We start from the raw sequence: 26,166 nt of genomic DNA, 5'->3' as shown, positions 1-26,166 counted from the left end.
AACAAGGGGGGCAACATCCATGCTTGTTCTCTACCAACAAACATGCCTGCACTCAGACAAACGCTCATGTGCACCACCAACATGTGCGCATGTGCACAGACATGGAGACACACACACACACATACTTTAAAAGACTTTAAAGAGAGATGGTAAAACCATAAAATAATGTGGCCTTTCTGGATTTTATGTCATTCACAAATAGTATGAAGTACATTTTCTAGACTTGGCTCCCTCTGTTTCTAGTGTTTTGAATGTTTGTGTTCATGTTGAAACTTAATGCTCAACATCATTAAGAAGTACAAGATTGTACCTTGTGGTGGTTAGGTTGAGAGCTTTGTCCTTATGGATGGGATCAGTGCTGTATAAATTGGCTGGGGGCAATATGGTAGATCTCTTTTTGCCCCTCCCCATTTGACATTGTCTTCTGGAGCACGCAGCGTTCAAGGTGCCCTCTTGAAAGAAGGGACTAACTAGACTGTGCCCTCACAAAACACCCTGCCTTCCCTTTGATCTTGGACTTTTTTTTTTTTTTGGTTTTTCGAGACAGGGTTTCTCTGTGTAGCTTTGCGCCTTTCCTGGAACTCACTTGGTAGCCCAGGCTGGCCTCGAACTCACAGAGATCCGCCTGGCTCTGCCTCCCGAGTGCTGGGATTAAAGGCGTGCGCCACCACCGCCCGGCAAGATCTTGGACTTCTTAGCAATAAAACTTTAAGAAAACAAACAAAAAGGTTTAAGGGAGATTTTTAGATACTCAGCAAAGAGCAGTTGGGGAAAGGCAGAGTTTGTATGGTGCAGGAGCCAAAAGGACACGTGAAAGAAACATTTGAATCCTGGTATATTGTTTGATCCATATCATCTCTTCTATGTGATTCTCCACTTTGCAAACCCAGAACTGAATTTATAATTGATTTTGAGATGGACTCAGACATGTTTTCTCTTAATTTCTACCCACTAAATTCTTCCTTTAAGTTAATATGCAGCCCAGTCTTCTATATGTCTCATTAGCCTTTTTTTTTTTTTTGGCCAATAATTCTTTTATTTATATAAAGTATACACATACATGTATTTATTGGAGACAGGATCTCATGTATCCTAGACTGGCCTTGAACTCACGATGACCTTGAACTGATCCTCCTCCTGCCTCCACAGGGTTTGGGATTACAGAGCATATGCCACCATGCATAAGTGGCGCTAAGCACCAAACCCAGAGCCTTGTACGTGCTAAGAAAAGGATCCACCAAAAAGTCTAGATGCCCAGCTCCACTGAGCCTAGTTTCAGAAGAGGGGTTAGCTTTATCTACTACTTAGTATTACAGTCCGGGTCTAATTTGAGTTAGCTTTCTTAACCAGAGGACCTGAGGACTGGTATCCTGTGTGTTGAGCAATGAGGCATTGAAATCTTACTGAGTAGGTGCGGGTGCTAGACTTCCAAGGTATGGAAAGGACACCCTTTTCACAAAATACTTGAAAGAGTCTAGTTACTCTGAATCTGAAAGATGAGGTTGATATCAGCCGATGTGCCAGCGGCCTAAGAAGCCAAACTCCCCGCTTTATCCAACGGTCCATTCTCTCTCCTACCCTAGGACGAGTGTTAGACTGCAGAGCTCGCCACTCAGCAGTCACCTAGAGGCAGCAACAGTGTCAACGGTCTCCTAACCATCCGGGCATCCACCCTGGCCTGGTACCCTGACGCCATGTCCTTTTCCTGATCTCCTAGCCATCCCAGCATCCACCCTGGCCGGGTACCCTGTCGCTAGGTCCTTTAGCTGCCGTACCCGCCGAGCTCAGTGGGGCGGCCCCAGGCTACCGGCGCCTAGCAACCAACGGCGCACCGGGCAGGCGGGGCCACGGCTGCAAGCGCTCGCTGGCTCCGGCAGGACCGGGCCGTGCCGAGCGGCGGCCGCGCTCCGAGCGTCGCCGGGCTGCCGGCCGCTGAGCATGCTCGCCCGGAGAGTGGTGCCAGTGCGAGCAGGCTGCGGGCCGCCCCGCCCCGCCGCGGCGGACAGTCCCGCGACACCGCTGGCCTGGGCCGAGGGCTCGGGTCCGAGCCAGGCCGCCGCTGGCTCCCACGCTGCCCGCTGCCCCCGCTGGCCGAGCAGCACACTTTGGTGCCTTGGGTCCGGCACCTGAAGAAGCCCATCTCCTCGGTGCAGCTGCGGGGACGGTGAGTTCAGGGAGTCGAGTCGGGGCTCCAGGCTGGAGGCAGGAAGGGCTCCCTCCCTCTACTAGAGAGCCACGTGGGCCACGCCAAAGCTGCTCTCGAGGCACTTCGGCAGGATGCCTTGGGCATGGGGACCTGACCAAGCATGCTCCACTTGTGGGGTAAGATGGCAGGAAGTGAGGAAGAAACCCAGAGTATTTATTATTTATTTATTTTTTCGAGACAGGGTTGCTCTGTGTAGCTTTGCTCCTTTCCTGGAACTCTGTAGACCAGGCTGGCCTCGAACTCACTAAGATCCGCCTGCCTCTGCCTCTCGAGTGCTGGGATTAAAGGCGTGCGCCACCACCGCTCGGCTCTGAGTATTCTTAATACTGGACACACCCTTACACGCTTGCCCTCCACTTCTTCCAGAGCTTAAACCTAAGGTTGGGAGCAGAGATGTGTTCACTTTCTTGACTTCCGTGTGTCCCCCTTTCTCCCGCATAGTCTCAACTAAATGGACCAGAACTCCCGACGTTGCCAGTCCTGTCTTGTATAATTTCTGATGTGCTCATATTTGTGGGTATATTTTTTATTTTCACTAGAATCTGAAGATACTAGGAAATGATTGTGCTGGGCAGGTAGACTGTTTCATGTACTGGTCATCCACACTGGTTGTCCAGCCTTTTTGAAACCATAGGGACAAATGCAAACAGCTTTGCAAACAAATGGTCTTCGGCCACTGTACTCGGAGAAGCAAAGAGCCCCAGGTCTTGGGTTATATGCACGTGTGCATGTGTAGTCCCTGTTATCAACTGTTAGAATAACCTGCTGTTGGGTTTTCTTCTACTTTAGCCCCACATTGGAACACCAACATGTTGCTGGTTGTTTTTGCCCTTTGCTGGGGCCTACCACCCAGCTCCCAATAAATCACACACGGAGACTTCTTCTTAATTATAAATGTCTGGCCTTAGTTTGGTTTAGTTTCTAGCCAGCTTTTCTTTAATTATCCCACCAAACTTTTGCCTCTGGGCTTTTACCTTTCTCTTACTTCTGTAAATCTTACTTTTCACTCTTACTGCATGGCTGACTGGGTGGCTGGCCCCTTGCATCCTCCTTTTTCTTTACCTCCTTTTTTTCTCTTTCCAGATTTCTCCTCATATTTATTCTCTCTGCCTGCCAGCCCCGATTGTCCTTTCTCCTGCCTTGCTATTGGCCATTCGGTTCTTTATTAGACCATCCAGTGTTTTAGGCAGGCAAATTAACACAGCTTCACCGAGTTAAACAAATGCAACATAAAAAAAGGCAACACATCTTTGCATCATTAAAGCAAATGTTCCACAGCACAAACAAAAGTAACACCTTAAAATAATATTCTACAACAAGAATGTTTCATAAGACTTTTGTTGTTGCCTTTTTAAAAAGTTATCTGTGGTTTTGAAATTACATTATGGTATATTGGGGCTTCTCGTTGACTCAGCAGAGATATGTGAGCAAGACCCAAAGGTTTCCTTATTTGCTACCACTTTCTTTACCTTTTAATACATTTAGTGTTCTTCTGTCTTCCACTGTTTTAACTTTGGTTTTGGCCATGGATGGATGGTAGAACCTATACAATCCCAGTTGACAATGGTTCCCATTTTTCCCTTTGACAAACAACACAACTGTGGTGGTATTGTGTTCCTCAAAACGCTGTACACCCTAATAAACTTATTTGGGGTCTGAGAACAGAACAGCCATAATATTAAACATAGAGGTTAGGCAGTGGTAGCACACGCCTTTAATCCTAGCATTCCAGAGGCAGAGATCCATCTGGATCTCTGTGAGTTCAAGGCCACACTGGAAACAGCCAGGCATGGTGACTCACGCCTTTAATCCCAGGAAGTGATGGCAGAAAGGTATTTAAGGTGTGAGGACCAGGAACTAGAGCTGGTTAAGCTTTTAGGCTTTTGAGCAGCAGTTCAGCTGAGATTCATTCTGGATGAGGACACAGAGGCTTCCAGTCTGAGGAAACAGGATCAGTTGAGGAATTGGCAAGGTGAGGTTAGCTGTGGCTGGTTCTGCTTCTCTGATCTTCCAGCATTCACCCCAATACCTGGCTCCAGGTTTGTTTCTATTAATAAGACCTTTTAAGATTTGTGCTACAGGGGGCTGGAGAGATGGCTCAGAGGTTAAGAGCACTGACTGCTCTTCCAGAGTTCAATTCCCAGTAACCACATGGTGGCTCACAACCATCTGTAATGAGATCTGGTGCCATATTCTGACCTGTAGTCATACATACTGTATACGAAATAAATAAATACATCTTTTTTAAGAAAAAAGATTCGTGCTACACACAACAGTGAACATTCTTCCACGGGTCGGATGGGGACTGGGAAACAGCTCAGCAAGTGAGGGCATTGGCAGCACAACCCTGATGTCCAAACTCACACAGAGGAAAGAGAGGACAACCCCACAGGGCCGTCCTCTGGCCTCCACAGGCATGCTGTGGCATGTGTGACCTCCCCGCTCCCCTCCACATACATGGTGGGGGGAGGGAGTAAAAAACAGAACTACTGAGTCAGATGTACGTACATGAAAATTTTTGACAGAATTTTGCTTTTAAAAAGGTTGTATTGGTTTGCATTTTCTTGTGTGTGTGTGTGTGTGTGTGTGTGTGTGTGTGTGTGTGTGTATGTGTGTGTGTGTGACAGTATCATGTCATCCAGGCTAGCCTTGAACTCACTATGTAGCTTGAGCTGGTCCTCTTCCTATTACCTCCCAATTATAACTGTACCATCATGCAGAGCTTGGTTTACCTTTGCATCAGTAGGCTGTGGTGAGGGAAAAAATATTTATTAGTATTTAAAAATAACTAAAATCATAGTTTCTGTTCGCAGAGTGCTTATTACATGTTACTGCCTGATGCTCAAAGGTGTTTTAGAAATTCAGTCTTTGTCCACTTATGAGAGGCAGGGGCATGACCCTGTGAGTATGTAACTATCAGAAGACAAAGTGGAGACTAAAATCCAGGTTCACTTTACTCTAACGCTGGGTTTTGTAGGCTTCAAAGCCTTGTTCCAGTGACTCATGCAGCAAGCCCAACTTTTGGTTAGATTCAGTCAGTTTCTCCTGAGCCTGAGGCAGAAGGCAGAGAGCTGAAGACAGGCATAGGCCCATCCCTAAGAACCCATCCATCTGCAGGGACTTCTTCCTCAGGCCTAAACCTCAGACCTATTTGGTCCCATCAAGTGGAGCCTTAAAACCTAGGCCTGATATGGGGGTGCATACCAGGGCAATTGGGTAGTTGGAGGCATACGTATTGTCTTTCTCCATGCTAACTCCTGTCCACTCAGATATGGCCCCTTGCCTCCACGATGCTCTGGGTTGTCTGTCTCTCTAGTCACTCCTCCTCCTGAACCTTGTCTTTGTCTTCGTACCCCGCATATATCTTCAAAACTATTCTGCTTTTCTTCTCTCTCTCAAATCTCCTTTGCCAACTTTAGTAAAACCTTACTTCTCATCTGTAAATAGATAGTTTTTAACCTTTTGTCTCCAAACCAGTTACCCCCAGTTTCTGCTGCGTGGTTCCGGGTTGTGCATGTCCGCTGGTTACTCTTCTGTACTTGTGTTCTGTAAAACAGCGTTTCTCATCACCTGCCAACCTCCACTCCAGCTCAGTCTCTTTGGACTCTGTATTGGTCAGGTTCTCCTGCCCAGTTAACAGCCACAGTCACCTTTATCTCCCTCTTCCGGGTCAGAATGTCAGTATTCGATCCATTGTCAATTACATTCTCACTGGACTGTTTTAGTAGCTTCCTAGCAGGGTAGCAATGCACACCTGTAATCCCAGGACTGGAGAGGCTGGGTAGGAGGCGTGTGAGCTTTTCTGTAATCCTGGGTAACATAGTAAGACAGATCTTGTATAAAGAAAAAAGAAAAAGGAAGGGAGGGAGGGAGGGAGGGAGAGGGAGAGAGAGAGAGAGAGAGAGAGAGAGAGAGAGAGAGAGAGAGAGAAGGAAAATGCCAGGCAGCAGTGGCACACACCTTTAATCCCAGCACTCGGGAGGCAAAGCCAGGTGGATTTCTGTGAGTTCAAGGCCAGCCTGATATACAAAGTGAGATTCAGGACAGGCACCTAAACAACACAGAGAAACCTAGTCTGGAAAAAAGCCAACCCGCCTAAAACCCAAAACAAACAAAAAAAAAAAAGGAAAGAAAATCACTTGTTTTAGCAATTTCCCAGCTATGGTGACATACAGATTCCAATATGCTGTTTACTTTCATAAATAGAAGTTGTTCTTGCTCACATTGTAACAATCCCAAGGCAGCTTTCTTCCAGTTTTTAGAGGAACCCAGGCTCTCCCTTAAGTAGCACTTCACTGTTATCTAAATCCAGCTAGCACACACGTGGTGGCTAAGTTTCAAGAGAGTTTCCTCAGTGATCCGGGCGGCAATTGTATTGTATTTTTATGACTTAATCTTGGAAGTCACACTGACTTCCTCTGCTTTATGCATTCATCTCTAGTTAATGGCTGCAGAAGTTAATTTCAGGGAAAGGGGCACCGATCTCATCACCGAACCCTGACGTCACATGGGAAGGACGAGCATGTGAGACTAAGTTCATACTAGCATATCCATCCGTCTTTGACAAAGAGTTTCCCAAGTGCCATGAGAAGACAAACTGCAAGCTGCCATTGGCCAGCGAAAGCCGCTAGAAAACTTGCCATCTATCTGAGCCATGCTAGGAAAGAGTGAGCCGCCAAGGGGTGGAGCTTCTACGCTAGACCAGCTCAGCTCTGGGGCCAGAGTTCCCACTGCTACATAGTTAGAGACTGCAGCCCAAGAAGATGGCTTGATTGTGCCTGTAACTCTGAAACCCCAGGCCAGGCAGAGGTCAGTGGGAAACTTCTCTGTTTAGGAAAGTATCCATTGCTGAAGCAACAGTTGACACCTGGAGGCAGCCCGCTCTCCAAGTCTCACGTGAAAAGTTACAAGTGATGTAAAGAAATTAACCACAATCAGGAGAGACAGCACATGCAGTTACTGGCATATTTGTGTCCAGCAGCAGCTCCGAGCCCCTCTGGGCCCAGCAGCACTCCTGAGAGGAGCAACAGAGAGCCACCCGAGAGGTGTGCCGAGGAGTTGGCACAGGAATCAGTGTAAAGAAAGGGTGTCTTGCAACTGCTCCCAGACCTGCCCTGTGTGCGGCCGCTGGAGAAGTGCAAGGCTTTTCAAAGCGCAAGGGGGCGCTGCAATGGGAGCCATCTTGAGGAGGTCCCAGCAAGCAGCTGCTGAGAAAAGGGAAGGGTGTCTGTCCCCCAGCAGGCTTCTTTCCAAGGAGCTCAAAGTCCAAGAAGAGGTGGGAGGAAGTGCAGATTGGCCGAGTGAACGTCTGTCCTTCCCTGTATGACCACTCCGGGTTTTATAACTTTGGGGTGTGTTTGCTTTTTGTATGTGCTGACTGGTTAACTGGAGTGTGTGTATGTGTGTGTGTGTGTGTGTGTGTGTGTGTGTGTGTGTGTGTGTGTGTGTGTGTAATTCCATATAAGTGCAAGTAGTTTTCGTTTTATTCTCCCGTTCCCCTTCTCCTCCTCTCCTACTGAAATCACCTCTCCTCCATCTCTCTTTCCTCCTCCTCTGTCTCTCTTTCCTCCATCCCTCCAACCCTTCTCTTCCCCTGTCTCCCTTCTTCCCTCTCAAGATCAAGCCTTTCACTTCCACTTTTCCCCTGTTTTTATGTTTTGAATATTAAAATTTTTGCTTTTCTCTCTCTTTTTGTTTTTTAAATAACTTACTTATTTTGTGTACATTGATGTTTTAGTGCCCTAGGACTGGAGTTACAGACAGTGTGAGCTGCCATGTGGTTGCTGGGAATTGAACCCGGGTCCTCTGGAAGAACAGTCAGTGCTCTTAACTGCTGAGCATTTCCCCAGTGTTCTCATTCTCTCTCTCTCTCTCTCTCTCTCTCTCTCTCTCTCTCTCTCTCTCTCTCTCTCACAACCTTTTATCATAACAAAATGTAACTGTTATGCTAATCCTTTGGTTTATACTATTTCTCCACTATTTTCCAGTTGCTGTCCTTCTTAGAGTTGTGGGTGCTGTAGTTGGGACTTGGTCATTACTGTATTTTTGTATCTGGCTCACTGTTATGTGCTGTTACTGTTTTGGTTTTCTCCTTCCCACAATGTTTGGAGAGTGCTGTGTGGATGTCGTGTTTATGCTGCCGAAGGGTCCACACCCAGCCCAGCCGACAGTCAGTACATTTTGCTCTGCACATAACCTTCCCTAGCTCAAACTTAAGCAAATACATAAACTCAAAGAATAGAAGTGATACAAATCCCAAGCCAGGGACCAGGCTCTAAGTAAGCGTGGTGTGTGTGTGTGTGTGTGAAAACCATAGATTTAATCTAATTATGATTAAAGGATTTATCGATTTCTCCTAGCAGGACAACAGTCTCTGAGATAAATTTAAGATTTGCTGTGAGAATGGGGGTGGGGGAAGGATTTTTTTTTTAATTTCAAGATTTATTTATTATGTATACATTGTTCTTCCTGCATATATGCCTGCAGGCCAGAAGAGGGCACCAGATTTCGTTACAGATGGTTGTGAGCCACCATGTGGTTGCTGGGAATTGAACTCAGTACCTCTGGAAGAGCAGCCAGTGCTCTTAACTGCTGAGCCATCTCTCTACCCTGGGGGAAGGATTTTTTTTTTTTTTTTCGAGATAGGGTCAGGGTTTCTCTGTGTAGTTTTGCGCCTTTCCTGGAACTCACTTTGTAGACTGGGCTGGCCTTGAACTCACAGAGATCCACCTGCCTCTGCCTCCCGAGTGCTGGGATTAAAGGCGTGTGCCACCACCGCCCGTCAAGGGAAGGATTTTTAAAGGCAAAACCCACAAGAAGACCTTGAGTATCTGCACAAGCAAGCTAAGGGCTGTTTTGGGGAAAAAAAAAAAAAAAAAGGAGTTGTTTTGCTTTGCCAAGATTGGGCACAAGCAGGTTACAGAAGCCAAAAAGCAGTCGGTCACAACATAACCAGTAGATGGTCCTCACTGTACATTTCTGAGTGGGTGTTCACTAAGTCAGAGTTCCTGGGAATTTATTTTCCAGGGACTGGAGTCAGAGACAAACAACCAGTGGGTACCAAGACGGATGCCTAGCGTAAGACGGAGGGTTTTTGTTTGTTTGTTTGTTTGTTTGTTTTTAAGCTATCACAGTTGTGCTGAAGACCTGCTCCTCAGTGTTGGCAATGGCAGAGAAAAACTGAAAAGTCTGTGGACCCTGCTTCTATAAGGACCACAGCACAGGCTGAACCCACATCCTCAGAACACACATTCTCACCAGGCTAGAGCTGTAATGGAAGGAGGAGGGCCCAGGGTATTCTAGTGTTTACATCTTCTGGATCCACTCCTGTGGAGCCTCAGAGAAAGCAGGACCCTCAGCTTTCTAAATAGTCTGTCCTGTTTGAAAATACACTAGTCCTTAACCAATACACAAGCAGGAAATTATACTATTAAATCCATTAGGAAATATATTCACCACTTCAACATTCTCATGTCATAGGATATCTCACCAAAGGAAATCTCTTCCTAAAAAGGTTACCCCATGAATTGGAAATATATCCATCTAACATGGAAATACAAGAAACGTGAAAAACAGGCAGGATGACTCCTCTGAAAATTCATAATTCTCTAGAAATTGGCTCCAAAGTTATTGAAATGGATGAAATGCTGGATTAAAAACCTCCAAATAATGACTGTTTAAAAGACCAATGGAGGCTAGAGATAAGGCTCAACAGCGATGGTACTGCTGCCAAGTCTGACAACGTGAGTGTGATTCCTGGAGAGAACTGATCGCTACAAGTCGTCCTCTGATCTCCACACGTTACACACACACACACACACACACACACACACACACACACACACACACGAATAAATGTAAAAAATTAAAACATCAATGAATTCCAAGGGAAGGAGGGCCTGAACTAATTAAGGAGAATAATATAGGATATGAACAAGAAGTTCAATAAAAATAGATTTTTGAAAAGAAAACAAACAGATTTTTAGAAATGAAAAACTGAGTAAGGGCTGAAGAGATGGCTCAGAGGTTAATAGCATGTGCTGCTCTTCCAGAGGTCTTGAGTTCAATTCCCAGCAACCACATGGTGGCTCACAACCATCTATAATGAGATCTGGTGCCCTCTTCTGGCCTGCAGGCATACATGCTGGCAGAAAACTATATACATAATAAATAAATAAACCTTACAAAAAAAGAAAAGCTGAGTAAGTCAAAATTAAAACAACTCAGTGGAAAGCTTCACCAATAGAGGAAATCAAGATGGGAGAATTTGGGGACTTGAAGATAAAGTTCATGAGTTAAATGATTCAAACAGGAATAAAAAAAGAATCTGTAGTAATTGAGAAGCTGGAGTAGGAAAATCATGGGCTCGAGGCCTATCTGCCTACAGAGTGAGTTCAAGACCAGCCTGAGCAACTTAACCCTGCCCCCAAATAAAAAGCAGAGGCTGGAGAGATGGCTCAGCACTAAGTGTTCACTGCTCTTCTAGAGGACTCGTTACCTTCCCAGAACCTTTGTTGGGTGGCTCACAACTTCCTGTAGTTCCATTTCAGAAGAGAGCTATAAGCATGAATGCACAGGAAAGAATAAATCCCAGTAGAAAAACAGATAAGCAATAAAAAATGAAGACCATCAAACATTAGAAAGAAAAAAATTATAGGAACTAGGACACACTTCTGTATTATAACCTTAAGTGTAAATGGTTTTATTTCTCTAATTAAAAGATACAGACTTCTGGATGGAGAGGTTGCTCAGTGGTTAAGAACACTGGCTGCTCTTCCAGAGGACCCTAGTTAATTCCCAGCACCCATATGATATCTTACAACTGTGGGAGTCTGTGAGAGTCCAGCTCCAACCTGCTCCCACCTTTTGAAAGGTTCTTGGGTGGAGGAGAGAGGAATTAGAAAATTAGTTAGAAAGACAGACCTAGACAGCAAGGAGAAAGAGACACAAGATAGTTTCAGGAGGACCCTGAATCAATACCCAGTTACCCAGAGCTTTATGCAAAAGGGCTTTTTATAATATGCCAAGGGGAGAGGCAAAAGACCTCCCCCTTGCAAGATCAAAGCACACCATATAGCCAAGTGTAGACTCTTTCAAACACCTGGTAAACACGCCCGTGACCAAGTCTCCTTACTTAACCCTGCTAGGTAAAGCAAGTTCAGATTCTCTGACCTTTAGTAAGGTCTCACTAGGAAGCCTCTGCAGGTCTATACACAACCATCTGTAGTGGGATCTGATGCCCTCTTCTGGAATAAAGTCATATATGCAGAAAAAAGAACTAATATTGTTGGAGGGTTTTGCTCTTTTTTTTTGGTGGGGGGGGCTGCCACCCAGCTTTCAAATAAATCACACACGGAGGCTTATTCTTATTATGAATGCCCAGCCTTAGCTTGGCTTAGTTTCTAGTCAGCTTTTCTTAACTTTAAATTATCCCATCTATCTTTGGCCTCTGGGCTTTTCCTGTTCTTTTACTTATGTAAATCTGTCACTCTGTGGCTTGCTGGCTGTGTAGCTGGGCAGCTGACCCCTGGTGTCCTTCTTCTCTGGCTGCTAGATCTGTCCTCCCAGATTTCTCCCTCTATATATTCTCTCTGCCTGCCAGCCCCATCTTTCTCCTGCCTTGCTATTGGCCAGTTCTTTATTAGTCCATCGGGTGTTTTACACAGGCACAGTAACACAGCTTCACAGAGTGAAACAAACGCAATAGGAACAAAAGTAACACACCTTGCCGGGCGGTGGTGGCACACGCCTTTAATCCCAGCACTCGGGAGGCAGAGGCAGGCAGATCTCTATGAGTTCGAGGCCATCCTGGACTACCAAGTGAGTCCCAGGAAAGGCACAAAGCTACACAGAGAAACCCTGTCTCGAAACCCCCCCCCCCAAAAAAAAAGTAACACACCTTAAAATGTTCTACTACACACTCATATACAATAAATAAATAAATCTTTTAAAAAAGATATAGATTGGCTAATTAGATTAAAAAACAACTTTCAACTGTTTGTTCTTGTAAGAAACACACCTCACCAGCAAAGACACACACACACACACACACACACACACACACACACACACACACACATACGCTGAAGGAATGGAAAATAATACTCCAAGCAATTGGAATCTGGAAGGAAGCAAAATGAACTGTGTTCATATTTAATAAGCAGATTTCAAGGCAAAATTAGAAGAAACAAGACCACTTCATAGTACTACAGGGAAATCATCAGGGGACATAACGAGTGAAAATATATATGCACCAAATGTTGATGTAACCAATTTATAAAACAAACAGAACACTAGAACTTCACAATCAAACAAAAATTACTGGACATAAAGAGACATGGAGGCCCCAGTATAATTATAGTGAATGACTTTAATACCCTATTCTTACCAATAGGCTGGTGGCCCAGAAACACCCCATGGGGGGATCACTGGAGGAACTTCAGAGATGAACTAATAATGATAGATTATAGAATATTATAAATTATAGATGATAAATGAATGGTGCTAACAGACTCTGAAGCTTCATCCAAAAACTGCATCATACACATTTTTTCACATATTTTATGGAAATTTCCTTAAAAATATATCTCTAAAATAGTTATTTTTAAGCCACAAAGCAAGTCTTAAGAAATTTAAAAGAAAAGAAAAAGAAAAGAAAAAGAAATTTAAAACATTTGAAATAATTCCTGGCACCTTATCAGATCATAAAGAAATGAAGTTAGGAATCAACAGCAATCTATACTACAGAAACCACATAAACACACGTGTAGACAACACCTTTCTGGAGAGTGAGCAGGTCATTGAAGACATAAGGAGAAAAATGTAAAAGCTACTAGAATAAAATTTAAAATGTAGACACCTTCTACCGGAGCATGTGAGATGTAGCAAAGGCAGTTCTGAGAAATGTATAGCTTGAGAGCCTACATTAAAAAGACAGAGTTCTCAGGTAGCTTGATGATGCATCTCAAGGTCTTAGAAAAACAAGAACAATTCCCAAACCAGTAGAATGAAAGGAGGAATACAGATCCAGAGTTGAACTCAGTGCAATTGAGGCCAGAAGTACAATACAAAGAACCAGGAAGACAGGGAGCTGGTTCTGTGAGTAGGCTAACAAGACTGATGAACCCTTAGAGAAGCTCACCAAAAGAGAGAAGATATAAACTGATAGAGATGACAAGCAAGATATTATAGTACAGCAGAAATCCAACAGGTTTATCAGGAATTTTTCAATAAACTTAAAATAGAACTACTATAGTATCTACCTTCCATGACCCGCACAGCTCTGGGGTGGACCTTACTGGGGTAACTGAGGGAAGGAACTGCAGACACGACTGGGATGGGGTGGGCTATGTGAGACAAATCAGCAGCCTACTGGTATTTACAGCTGAATGGGTAGATTAGCTGATCTCAGTGGGAGGTCTCTGCAGGAGAGTGGTCTCAGGCTTCAGTCATCCAGGATGAAGAAGCATTCTGCACACATGGTCCGCATCCAGACAGGGATCTGGGGAAGGCCTTGCCATTCCCATAGGTCGGAGGTATTAGGGTCCTTGACATGGCTGTGCTCATGTCATGAATGCTCACTCATACAGGGGTGCATTTGCTCCCCGTATCCACCCATACCTGGCGTATAACTGAAGGAATCAAAGCCATCATACACTAGAGATACCTGCAATGCTGTGCTGATTATGGCACTATGCATTCAGCCAGGTTATCGAATCAGCCTGGGAGCCTAGCAGTGGCTGAATGAATAAAGGAAATGTGGCACATTAGAGTGTTAGCCAGATATACAGAGGATGAAATGATGTCATTTGCAGGGAATGGATGAATAAAGACCATCATGTTAAGCCTGGGTCAGGTGATTCCAAGTTCTTGGCCTCTTATCCAAGAATTGAACGTAAGAGCCCAGACATATTTTCAAAAGTGAGATGACTTTCTTCAGAGCAAAGCAGCAGTGTAGGATATAGGAGTAAACACTGTCAAGACTGACATGGGACAACATGAGTGACAAAGGCCCTGACTGTTGTTCTGAGCTTCCTTTTAAGGGGTTGGTTACTAAAGGGCTTTTCTTGATGGTTATCTATTTTGATTGGTAGGTTATATAATGACTTCCCCATTGGGCATGTCCTTCCTTACATTGCATCTGATTTTCATCATATGCACACCCAATTATGCATAAGCATAAGATGGTAAATCGTGGATCTTTCCTATAAAGTTACTAGAAGACACTTTTTGCCTTACTATGCATGCAACCAAAACTAGTTTAGGTCCGACTGGCCCTTCTGTCTCCATACCAGATACATTGGGAATACACCTGAGCAAAACTGTCCAAATTTGAAAACTTCAGAGATGGGAGTATGTGTGGTCTAATGCAGATGGTGGGCGGGGTTGGGGGTGTGGCGGCTTCTGAAGTCACTAGATGCATCGTTTGGAGAGGGCGTGTGTGAGTAGTTATATGCAAGGGAAGGAAGTCAGTTACTGTCTTATGACAAGAGGATGTATGTGCATAACCCCAAAGCAAATGGGGATCTTAGGGCATCAGTCTAATTCCTCTGCTTGCCTGCTTTGGTAGAGATTGTGTTTATGAGAAACATCAGAAAAGCATTTGGTTTGGGGCCAGTAAGAGCTTAGCAGATGAAGGAGCCTAATAACCTAAATTTGATACCAGAGATCCACAAATTGGAAGGAGAGAACCAATTCCCACATTTTTCTCTGACCTCCACATGTGTGGTGTGGAATGTGCAGGGTGGTGTTCTGTTTGTTTGTTTGTTTGTTTTTGTTTTTTATTTTTGAGATAGGATCTCTCTAAATAGACCTAGCTGGCCTTGAACTCACAGAGACCCACCTGTCTCTGCTTCCCAAGTACAAGGATTAAAAATGTATGTCACCACGCCTGGCTAGTATTTTGTTTTTTATTATATCAATACATTTTTGAAGTTGTAGATATTTGCAAATTTGGATTATTATTTTTCAGTTTATATTTTTAAATTTATTTCTCTTTCTTTATTAAAAAAAAAAGCTTTTTTTGGAGACAGTCTTATACCACCCACGCTGGCCTCAAACTAGCCAAGGATGGCTCTAAGGTTCCCATTCTCCTACCTCTCCACTCCTGGGATTACAGTTTACATAGTATGGACTCTCTGTCTCTCTCTCTCTCTCTCTCTCTGTCTCTCTCTCTCTGTCTCTCTCTCTCTCTGTAGCTTTGGCTGCCCTAGAGCTCGCTATATAGACCAGTATGGCTTTGAATTTCCCACCTTGCCTCTGCCTCCCGAGTGCTGGGATTAAAGCTTTTCACCACAATCCCAGGCTCTCAAATGTGGACTTTCAAACAAATTTTATCATAAAAAAATGTCAAACATAGATTTAGAGATTAGAGATTAGTGTAATGGGTCTTTGTGTATTTAGTGTGTGGATGTTCTAGAAAAAAGCCAGTTTTAAGAACATTTTAGCAGGATAAAATGCCTCAAGGAGGCCGTTCCAGTGTGAGATGCTCGGAAGTCCATCTGAGCATCCCTGTCTTCCCTCCGCCACTGAAAGAAAGCAGCCTTACATCTCTGCCTCACTTCCTGGGCTGTTGAAAGGGAGCAGGAGGCAGGCTGGAAGCTGACAGTTATCCAGTTCTCTCTGTAGATAAAAAGGAAGTTCTTAGAATGGAGTCTGGATTGTGATTCTAAGAGGGTTTTTTTTTTTTTTTTTTTTTTTTTCTTTGAGCCAGAGTCTCACTATGTCGATCCAACTGTCCAGGAACTCCCTATGTGGACCAGGCTGGCCTCGAACTCACAGAGATTGGCTTGTCTCTCCTTCCTGAGTGCTGAGATTAAAGGTGTGTGCCAACATGCCAGGTGAACTGAGTGTCTTTGAAGAGTTTGGAAGCTATCAGTGACTTCATGTTTCATTTGAGGTCATTTTCATGGGTGTCACTCAGAGAGTGGTCTCCTTTGGCCTTTGCCTCTTTGGCCACCAATCCTATGACATCAAAAGCACTTACGAGGTTCCAAGGATATCAAAGTACTGGAAGTGGTAGTATCTTCCTGTTATCCCAGCTCTGGGGAGGCAGAGGCAGGAGGATCGGAAATTCAAGGCCATCCTTGCAGAGTTCTCTTTAGCTTAAGTTAATTGAGACCCTGTCTCAAAATGCCAACCAAATGAAAACATCCATTTAAATGCTTAAAACATAGCAAACTTTATTCTTAAAACTCTCTAGCTTTCAAATCCCAAGACCATGCTGGGCACAGTGGCACACAGCTTCAATCCTAGCACTTCAAGGCAGAGGCAGCTATATCTCTGTGAGTTCAGGGCCAGCCTGGTCTACATAGTGAGTTCCAGGCTAGTCAAGTGCTATATAGTGAGACTTTCAATAAGCAAAATAAACCTCCAAGAATGCATATTTCCACATGATAGTAAATGTGTGTTAATATTTAGTCTTCACGGTAATATGAGAAAAGGTATTTACAAGAAATGCCTGTGTTCTTGCCTCCCCTGCCCCGGAGCAGCGTGTCCTTCTCATCCGGGCTACTGAAAGAAGAGAAAATGGCAATACTATCTCCTGAGATCAAATTTGAGGCTTCCAAAGTCAGTAGACATTCCTTGGACAACTGCTTTCTGTTTGAGAGTAGCTGGAGGAAAGCAGTCTTGGAAACCCAGAAGATGAGGAAAGGTAACTTCATTTCAGTTGTAATTCTCTGGGAGAAACAGAAGGGATGCCTGGAACTGACCTCCGTTTCTCCCCTAAGCGGTCAAGAGACATCATGAACTCCTGGACATTTATATTGGGCTAGCATATTAAGTTTATGGAAGGGGAAGGGGAAGCAAGTTAAGATTAATATTCTGTGAGCAATGGAAATGCGTTTTATTTATTTACTTATGTTTTAAAATTGTTTTATTTATTACTTACATTTTTCAATTATTTTGAGGCAGCCTCTTTATGCTGTCTTGGCCTGGGACTTGCCACGAATCTTTGAAATCCTCTTGCTTCTGCATCTCAAGTTCTGGTGCTATAAGCATGCACTACAATGTTCAGCTACAGATTTTAAACAATTACCTTTTTTCTCCTATTTTTCTTTCTAACAGGGTTTTACATACCCTAGGCTACTCCTGAACTTGTAGTCTAGGCTGGTCTTTTAATTCCTCATCTTCCTGCGGCCACCTCCCAAGTGCTAGGATTTCAGGCTTGCACCACTGTGACCTTTAAGCTTTTAGCCTCTTAATCTACCTTTTCTGTTTAATGCCTTTGTTTTTATTTCTTTTGAAGATGTGTTTATTGTTTGTGTTTTCTGTACATGAGTGTTTGCTGCATGTACGTCTGTGTAGCAGGTGGTAGCTGGTACCTGCGGAGGCCGGAAAAGGGTGTAGGATCTGTTGGAATGCAGTTGCAGACAGTTGTGAGCGGCCCTGTGGTGCTAGGAAAGCAACCCTCTTCCCCGGAAGAGCAGCCAGTGCTCTAAACCTCTGGGCCATCTCTCCAGCCCCTGTCTTGATTTCTTAACTTGGGGCTGAGGAAAGAACTCAGCCAGTAAGGCACTTGCTGAGTAGGCAAGTTCAGGTCCCCAGAACACATGAACAGGTCTGTAGGAATGGCAGCCCTCCTGTAATCCAGCACACGGGAGGAAGAGAGTGGTCATTACCAGAACAAACTAGTTTAACTTGACAGCTCTGGGTTCTTCTGGGTTCTGCCTTAGTAAGTGAGGTGAAAAGGATAGATGAAGAAAAAAGAAAACAACTTGAAGCTAAGTATAGTGGAGCATACTTGTGATTCTAGCTCTTGGGAGGCAGGGAAATTGTTGCAAGTTCAAAACCAGCCTGAGCTACATAGAGAGACCTTATCTCGATTAAAATCCCAACCAACCAACCAACCAATCCAGCAACCAACCAACCAACCAACCAACCCTAAAACCCAAACAAAACAATTTTTAAAAAAACTGTGGAGTCAGTGGGAGTAATCTGGACACTTTGTGTTGGTTTTTACGTATTTGGTATGAATTTCATGGAGAGAAACTTCAAATCGATGCTAAGGGTAGGATTTCAGATCATGTAATTTCTGCTTTGTGGTTATTTACACAAGAGCAGGACACACTGAGCAGCAGTGTGCAGCAGCAGGCAATGCAGAAGTCTTGAAAGTGATTTTATCTACATACTCTGTGGACTCTAATTAAATGAAACAGAGGAGGCAGCGGAGAGCTGGACACCCTTTCTTTTGCTGCTACTGCTCATATTTTTGTTTTGGGGGGAAGGGCAGGTAGGATTCTGGGGGCAGAACCTAGAGCCTCGCACACACTTGGCGAGCCCTGTTACTGAGCTGCTTTCCAATCCCTTTGTGCTTTTTATTTTCAGACCCAATGTCACTAAATTGCCCAGGCTGGCCTTGAACTTATGATCCTCCTGCCTCAGCTTTCCCAGCACTGGGATTGCAGATATGAGGCAACATGCCTGACTCTCCTTGTTCCCATTCTTATCCACCCTCCAAGTCTCCTCCTCCCTGTGCTCAGTCTGACTGCATTTGACAGTCATTCTCCTGGGAGAGCAAACGGCAGCAGCTTCCGGCCCTTCCCTCCGTGCCCGATTTCCTTTGCAATACTATGCATTTTAGTAAGTGGTAGAAGAAATGTGCATTTAACCAAGAGAATTATGATTTTTTTTTAATCACAATGCCCCACAGCATTTGGTCTAGAAGAGCCCAAAGAAAGTCACAAAATGCCGTATTTGCCAGAATTGCCAAGTTGCCCCAAGAACTTAAATTCAACTACACTCGAGATTCATAAGCACCTGCTGCACGCTGAGACGGAGATCCCTCCGATCAGGTAGGTGACCTGAATCTGACTCCCTTGGTCGAGTATTTATTTGTAAGTAAAGATGCTGAAGGTCGAGGGCTTTCTGGGCTAATAAGTCTGATTCTTGCTTATTGAAGTTTTTTCATAAAGGATTGAATTTTTAGCTTTCTCTCTTCCTTCCTTCCTTCCTTCCTTCCTTCCTCCCTCCCTCCCTCCCTCCCTCCCTCCCTCCTTCCTTCCTTCCTTCCTTCCTTTCCATCTAAGTTAGCCATTTCCTTCAAGTTGACAAATAGGCACTTTTCTCTCTTTTGAAGTGGCATTGCTAGAAAGGATTAACGGACCTCCTTTTAAGTGTATTTACTGTCTGAGCCTAGTTCAAGTGCATAAGAGCACGGGGGTCATTATCTATAAGGGTTTTAACTCTACAGCCTTGGCAGGTTTTGGAAGATTGTGGGTGAGACGGGGTGGGGGGGTGGGGGTGGGGTGGGGGGGTGGGGGGGTGATAAAACCTTGCACCATCAGGAGAGAGAGCTTCTGCCAGGCACCCACCTTTGTAAACTACCACTAAAAGCCTTGTCTGGCTCAAGAGCTGGGCATGTAGCTCAGTGGCATGGTGCTTATCCAGCCGTCTAGGTCCCGAGTTTCATCTCCAGTACTGAAAAAAAAAAAAAGTCCGAGCTTTGGCTACATATCTGTAATCTCAGTACTCAGCAGCTCGAGGCAGGAGGATTTGTACTTCAAGGCTAGCCTAGGTTACATAAGGAGGCCCCCATCCCCCTAAAAAAGAGAACCCTACTTTTCTAATATAATTAATATAACTCTGACATACTAATCAAAGAGTCCCCCCCTCCCCCAGACAGAGTTTCTCTGTGTATCTTTGACTGCCCTGGAACTAGTTCTGTAGACCAGGCTGGTCTCAAACTCACAGATGTCCGCCTGCCTCTGTGTCCCTGAGTGGTGGATTAAAGGCGTGGGCCTTTCACTGTTTCACTCTTGGAGGATAAGGCAGGCACAAAGCCAGCCTAGAGAGGTGGGTCAGAGGTTAGGTGTGTGCACTGCTCTTCTGGGGCTGGAGTTTGACTTCTGGCACCTTCTTCAGGCACTTTACATAGACAACCTCGTGTAATTCCACCTCCAGGGGGTCAGACACACGCGCAGGTGAGGTTGCTGAGCACCGAGATTAGCCACCACAGACTAGTTCTTGCTCATTTCTTATAGAAAAGAAACATTATTTGAGTTGTAACTTTTTTGAAGGAAGTATACAATGTATATACATATACATACACATACACACACACACACACACACACACACACACACACACATATATATCTGGGTGGGTTTTTTTGTTTGTTATAGGCACAAATCACCATACCTGGCACACAGTTTTGTATGGCCTTGCTACTACAAAAAACTGTAATCATTCACCCACAGACAGCATTTAAGACTGGGATTTGAGATTTCTTTCTTTTTTTTTTTTCAATTGTCTTTGAAATGGGGTCTCACTGTGTAGCCCTGACTGGCTTGGAACTCACTCTGTAGACCAGGCTGGCCTTGAACTCACAGAGATCTGCCAGCCTTTACCTTCCAAGTTCTGGGATTAAAGGTGTGTGTCACCACGCCTGGTACTGTTTGGTTTTGAGCTGCTGGAGATTGAGGTCAGGGCTCTGTGAATGCTAGGCTAGCAATCTACCACCGAGCCACATTCCCGGCCTTAGCTTTGTTATTTTGTTTGAGACATGGTCTCATGTAGCCCAGGCTGGCCTTCAACTCACAGTGGAGCAGAGTATTCTGTGAATCCCTGATACCCTGTCAAGTTCTGGGACTAGAGGCACGTGGATCACACCTAACTCTATTCCTTTAAAAAGATATTTTTATTTTATATGTGTGCATGCTTCCCCTGCATGTACGTCTGTGTACCACATGCATGACTGAAGAAGCCAGGAGACGAAGTCAGATGCCCTGGGATTAGAGTTATGGACAGTTGTGAGCTGCCATGCCGGTGCTGGGAACTGAATCTGGGTCCTCTTGCAAGAACAGCAAGTGCTCTTCCCTGCTGGGTCACCTCCCCAGCTCTCAGCTTTCTTTCTTGAGTTTACCAGATCAGATCGCTGGCTTAGGCCTGTAATATTAGAACTCAGGAGAGTCAGGGGAGTCCCAAGTGTTGCTCAGTCACTTAGTGAGTTCTCTGACAGATGAGACACGTGGGGAAACCTTATATCCAAATAAATAAATAAATTGAAAAATACTGGAAGATATTTATCCAGATGATGTGGAAATTTTCAAGTTTACAGAAAATCTGGAGAGAAAAAAAGAAACACAATTTCGAATGTTTTTCTATACTTCATTTTCATGGATTTTTATTTTAGTTGTGATTTTAGTGTCCCTGTACTTTTCATTCTGCGCCTTTCCCCAAAGACTGTTTGCAGGAATACACACTCATGCGCACATGAGTTCAGGTGCCCAAGGAGGCCAGAAGTGTTGGCGCCCACAGATAGATGTAAGTTTGGGGAAGAACACTCTTTGCTCTTAGCTGTTGAACCACCTCTCCAGCCCCTTTTTATGCTTTTTAAAAGTTATTATTGACCAGACATCATGGTACAAGACTTTAATCACAGCACCAAAGTAGGCAAGTGTCTGTGAGTTCAAGTCCAGCCTGGTCTACGAAGTGAATTCCAGGCCAACAAGGGTTTCATACTGAGACCCTGACTCAACAAAACAAAACACAAAAAATCACAGCAAAAAATATCCAAACCCAGCGCCCCCCAACTGCTGAGCTTGATACTCACCATGTCATATAATCTTCACTTTACATAGTCTTGCTAGCCACACTATTGTCCATGTATTGCTCTGTGGTTTACCCAACCGTTTCCTGTTTTAGACTTGTGAGTTCCTGTGACATCTTTAATTTTGTAAATAATGCCACAAGGGAACATATAACGTTTGTCAGTACTTTCGATATTTTTCTGAAGACAGATTTTCTGGAATCAAAATGTAAAAGGCGGGGCTGGGGATCTAGTACAGTTGGTCGAGTGTTTGCCTGCCAAGCCTGAAGTCCTGAGTTGATACCTAGCATTGTATAAACTTTGGTAGAGCATCCTGCCATCCCAGTACTCAGGAGGTAGAGGCAGGGGCATTCACAAGTTCAAAGTCATCCTCAGTTGTACAGTTACGTGAACTACATGAGACAATAATCTCAAAAAGAGAAGGCAGAAATAGAGATCGTGACAGAGAATCTTCACCCTCTTTCCTGCTTGAGCCGGTGTTGGTTATCATTTGTGATCAGGCTGTTCAGGAAATCACTTCTGACATTTTCCATTGACAGCTGTGAATTTCATCACAGTCTGGCCAGTGTTCTTCATATAGAAAGAGGAGTGTGGGGACTAGGTGACATGGTGTCTGTGAACTCTAGGCAGATGTCAATGTTCATGAGTTTCCTTGCCTTTGGTCGAAATGCCTTGAGTTCAGCCACTCCAGTGAGGACGCGCCAAGTTGCCTCACGTGTGTTATTCCCCTCTGCATGTTGCACATCGTTCTCTGAGAAAACAATCTTGGCAAAGCAGGGAAGTACTCTGTTATTTGTTTGTGCACAGTTTCTTACCTTCTTTTTGGCCCTCCAATGTGTGAATATTTGACTCCAAAACTCTGGTAAATGTCTAATCTTTTCTCAAATGTTCTTAATGAGGACCAGAAATTTTCAGTGACTCTCACAACACACAAGGACTGTAACTGACAATAGCATCATAGAGGTAAAGATTAAAGTTTACCATAGTTATATGAAATGTGGAATCTTTACAATTCCTTACCCATTTCCCCTCATAATTTGTTATGCCAGTCTATTCGTTTAGGTGCAAAATTATAGCAAAAGTTCAGGTCATGGTGACTGATGAAAAAAAGTGCAAAAATATGGGACCCGGGCATCTGCATCTAACACATCCAGACACATTAGTGTAGCTGCTGTCCTGACTACTTACAGTTACCACAGACGCCTGTGAAGAATTACACTCAGTGCCTAGCTCCTGGTGAAATGTATCAGGAAATCTACCGTTGGGTTGGTTCATTCCCACTGTTGGGGTTAATGATGGGGAGTTGTGTCTCTCCTGCACCACTGGTTTTTGTCCCCATGTGATATCATTTGACAAGGTGAGTTTTAGTGGGACACATCATATGTTAACCAGACGCAGGAGCGTGGGACTTGTCCCCGCACAGAAACAAACTGAGCCACACAAAATGTAAGAAGCCAGTGAGCGTGACTGAGACTTTGCTGTTAGCCTCTTGTGTCTTTCAAAGTCAACAGCCTGTGGGTTACTCTATGCCATTTTATGACCATCTGTAATCTTTAGGATTAAGAAGACCAAGGAGCCGTGCACCGTGCCAGCCCTTCAGGAGAAGTCAAAAGGTACTCCATTGTTCCATTGCCTGCTCCCCACACCTTTGCTTTTTGAACAGGGTTTTCCTGTGTAGCCAAGGCTGGCCTCAAGCTCCCAGCTATCCTCCTGCCCCGGTCCCCTGGAGTGCTTCTTACAAGCACCGGTTGCATGTTAATGCTTCTGTTAAGCTTTGCTTAGTCTGTAAATTTAGGGGGTTTGAGGTTCATTACACATGCTCTGTTGTCTCAGGACCCAGGCCAGCCTCCAACATAGCTCACCTGGGCCACTTAGTAGCCTTCAAGCTGGCCACCTTATTTTAAATTTCTGAGTTTTAAAGTCGTTCAACACTGCAACAGAAGCATGCAGCCTTGACGCCTAATCACGCTACCCCCTATTTCAGAAACACCTGCTCCTTACCACGGACTAAAATGTGAATGCAGTACTGAACCCTTTACCACCTTCCCAGAAAGTTCCATGCTATCCTTATCTTTTTAGAAGAACAACTGTTGTTTTATGTGTGTGGTGCTTTGATTGCCAGTGTAGTACTGTGCACCATGTGTGTAGTGCACTAAGCGTCCAGAAGAGGGCATGCGAGGATCCCCTGGAACTGGAGTTATCCACAGTTGTGAGCTTCCATGTCCTGGGAATCAACCCGGGTCCTCTGGAAGAGCAGCCAGTGCTCTAAACTGCTGAGCCATCGCTCCAGCCCCCTATCCTTATCTTCTATTCTTTTTTAAATTAATTCTGTGTACTGAACACATTTCGCTACAGCAACTGTCTGTATTGCAATTGTTTAGAGCCCCAAACTGACTCTTATTATTTTTTTTTTATTATGTATACAGTGTTTACAGTGTTCTGCCTGCATATATGCCTGCAGGCCAGAAGAGGGCACCAGATCTCATTATAGATGGTTGTGAGCCACCATGTGGTTGCTGGGAATTGAACTCAGGACCTCTAGAAGACCAGTCAGTACTATTAACCTCTGAGCCATCTCTCCAGCCCTGCCCCCCCCCCCCAACTGACTCTTAAATCAGTTTCTTTCTAAGCACCACTGAGTATTCCTACCATATCTGGAGGGAGTCTGTCCTTTGCTACTTTAGAATCAGACATTCCCAGTTTCTCACTTCTGATATACTTGATTAGAAATTTGTTTTTTGAGAGTAGACATCAAAACCTCTGCTGAGTCAGGTAACTTAATTACATCTACAAGATTACAGAGAACCTTCTAGGAATTCAGGCGTCTGCATTTACTGCCTCCTCCCTGTACATGTTAGATTTTGGAGGTATAGTGTCAGAGGCAATGCATATGGCATGTGACAGAATAGACATATCTGGTGTGTGAGCCCTGTAATCAGCTCTTAACATTTTCCTGAAGTAATTGGTAACCAAAGTTAGTGGTAAAGTTTCCTGAGCCATATACTCAAAAGTTTTCCATTCTTTGGTTTTGTCAGAAGTAGGCATTAGCCTTTCTGGAAAGTTCCAGGTGTGCCTGCAAAGACTCGGTAGGGTTTCCTAGGCATCAGTGGAAGGAACCACACTCCCTCATCATATACAGAGCTGACTTTCTCTCTCACAGGTTCTGTCTTCAGTGACCCTTTCATAGGAGCGCCCTCTCAGTTTCTACAGAGGCTTTCCAGAATGGCCATATTGGAATATGACACTATTCGCCAGGAAACACACAAGAAGGCCAAGCGAGGCAAGAAGCGAGATCTCCGAGACTGCTGATGGGTCCCACGACGCGCCACGCTTCTCTCCGGGCTGTGGCTCACATTGCCGTGTTTCTTTTTCTTTCTTTCAGTCTTTTTTGATATGTGATATAATACAAATGGAAATGTAAATAGCAAATAAATATTTTATGTTATATATGGGATAATTCGTATTTTGTTGAACATGGCGTTTCATCTTTTATTTTACTTTTTTCTTGAAAATGGATATTTTATTATTAAAATGGAATGATTTTACTTTTTAAATAAAAATGGTACTAGGTATTGAACCCAAATGTCTGTGTGTGCTAGTTCAGTTTTCTGCCCACCTATACATATTACATAAAAAACATTTGAATTATGCAAAATATGCATGATAGAAGTTATATTCTACAAGTTTTAAGCACATTATATGTCTTTTGATCTAATTTGATAAATGCTTTTGAGACTTATCTTTCCAATGGACCTCACTAGTTGTTGCAGAAAGTTTAAGAAGAATCCAGGGATGGTGTCATACATCTGGAACCCTATCATTCAGGAGGCTGAGGCCAAAGGATTTTTTGAGTCTGGATTACAGAGTGAGGCTCTGTCTCAAAACAACCAAAGAAAACAGATGAAAGGGAAGTAAGTGTGGGCGTTAGAAGGGACCAGTAGCTGGAGAGATGGCGCAGCTGGCGAGAATGCTCACCGCTCTTCCAGAGGACCCAAAGCCCGGCCTCACACCAGGCTGCGCCCAGTCATCTGTGGCTCCATGTCCAGGGGATCTGACTCACCTCCTCAGCTGTGGCATACAGCCACATAAAATAAAAACTTTTGTTTTTATTTAATGAAAGGGTCAATGAAAGGGTTTTTTCCTGTGTGGAAACTATTCAGCCAGATGAAGAGCAAAGTCTTGTCTTTGTTTGCTGATGAAGTCTGGGTGGGTAATCCTGCCTTTGCTTGGGAGACAGCAATGGACCTCCCAGTGCTGAACTTTAGAACGGAGCAGGTGAACACACGCAGGTAGTACCTCCTAACCTCTCTCAGGGAGCTCCGCTTCCCTGATGACGGAGCATTCAAATATTTGAGCCAATGGGAGCCAGTCCTATTCAAAATACCACACTTCCAACAAATATCTAGAGAGT

The 26,166-nt window shown here is 44.3% G+C and overlaps 1 protein-coding gene across 1 annotated transcript; it reads left to right on the top strand.

Moving 5' to 3' along the window:
- Window positions 1–1,768: 1,768 nt before the first annotated feature.
- Window positions 1,769–25,202, top strand: C5H8orf89 (chromosome 5 C8orf89 homolog). The gene is made up of 5 exons (XM_028864615.2): window positions 1,769–2,164; window positions 16,696–16,859; window positions 18,858–18,999; window positions 23,313–23,368; window positions 24,916–25,202. The coding sequence occupies exons 2-5, from the start codon at window positions 16,733–16,735 to the stop codon at window positions 25,062–25,064; spliced, it is 474 nt and encodes a 157-aa protein (XP_028720448.1). The 5' UTR covers window positions 1,769–2,164; window positions 16,696–16,732; the 3' UTR covers window positions 25,065–25,202.
- Window positions 25,203–26,166: the final 964 nt, after the last annotated feature.

Source organism: Peromyscus leucopus, chromosome 5 (assembly GCF_004664715.2).
Source record: "Peromyscus leucopus breed LL Stock chromosome 5, UCI_PerLeu_2.1, whole genome shotgun sequence".
Taxonomy (NCBI): Eukaryota; Metazoa; Chordata; class Mammalia; order Rodentia; family Cricetidae; genus Peromyscus; species Peromyscus leucopus.
The sequence above is the reverse complement of the archived record's forward strand: the minus strand, read 5'-3'. Positions and strand labels throughout refer to the sequence as shown.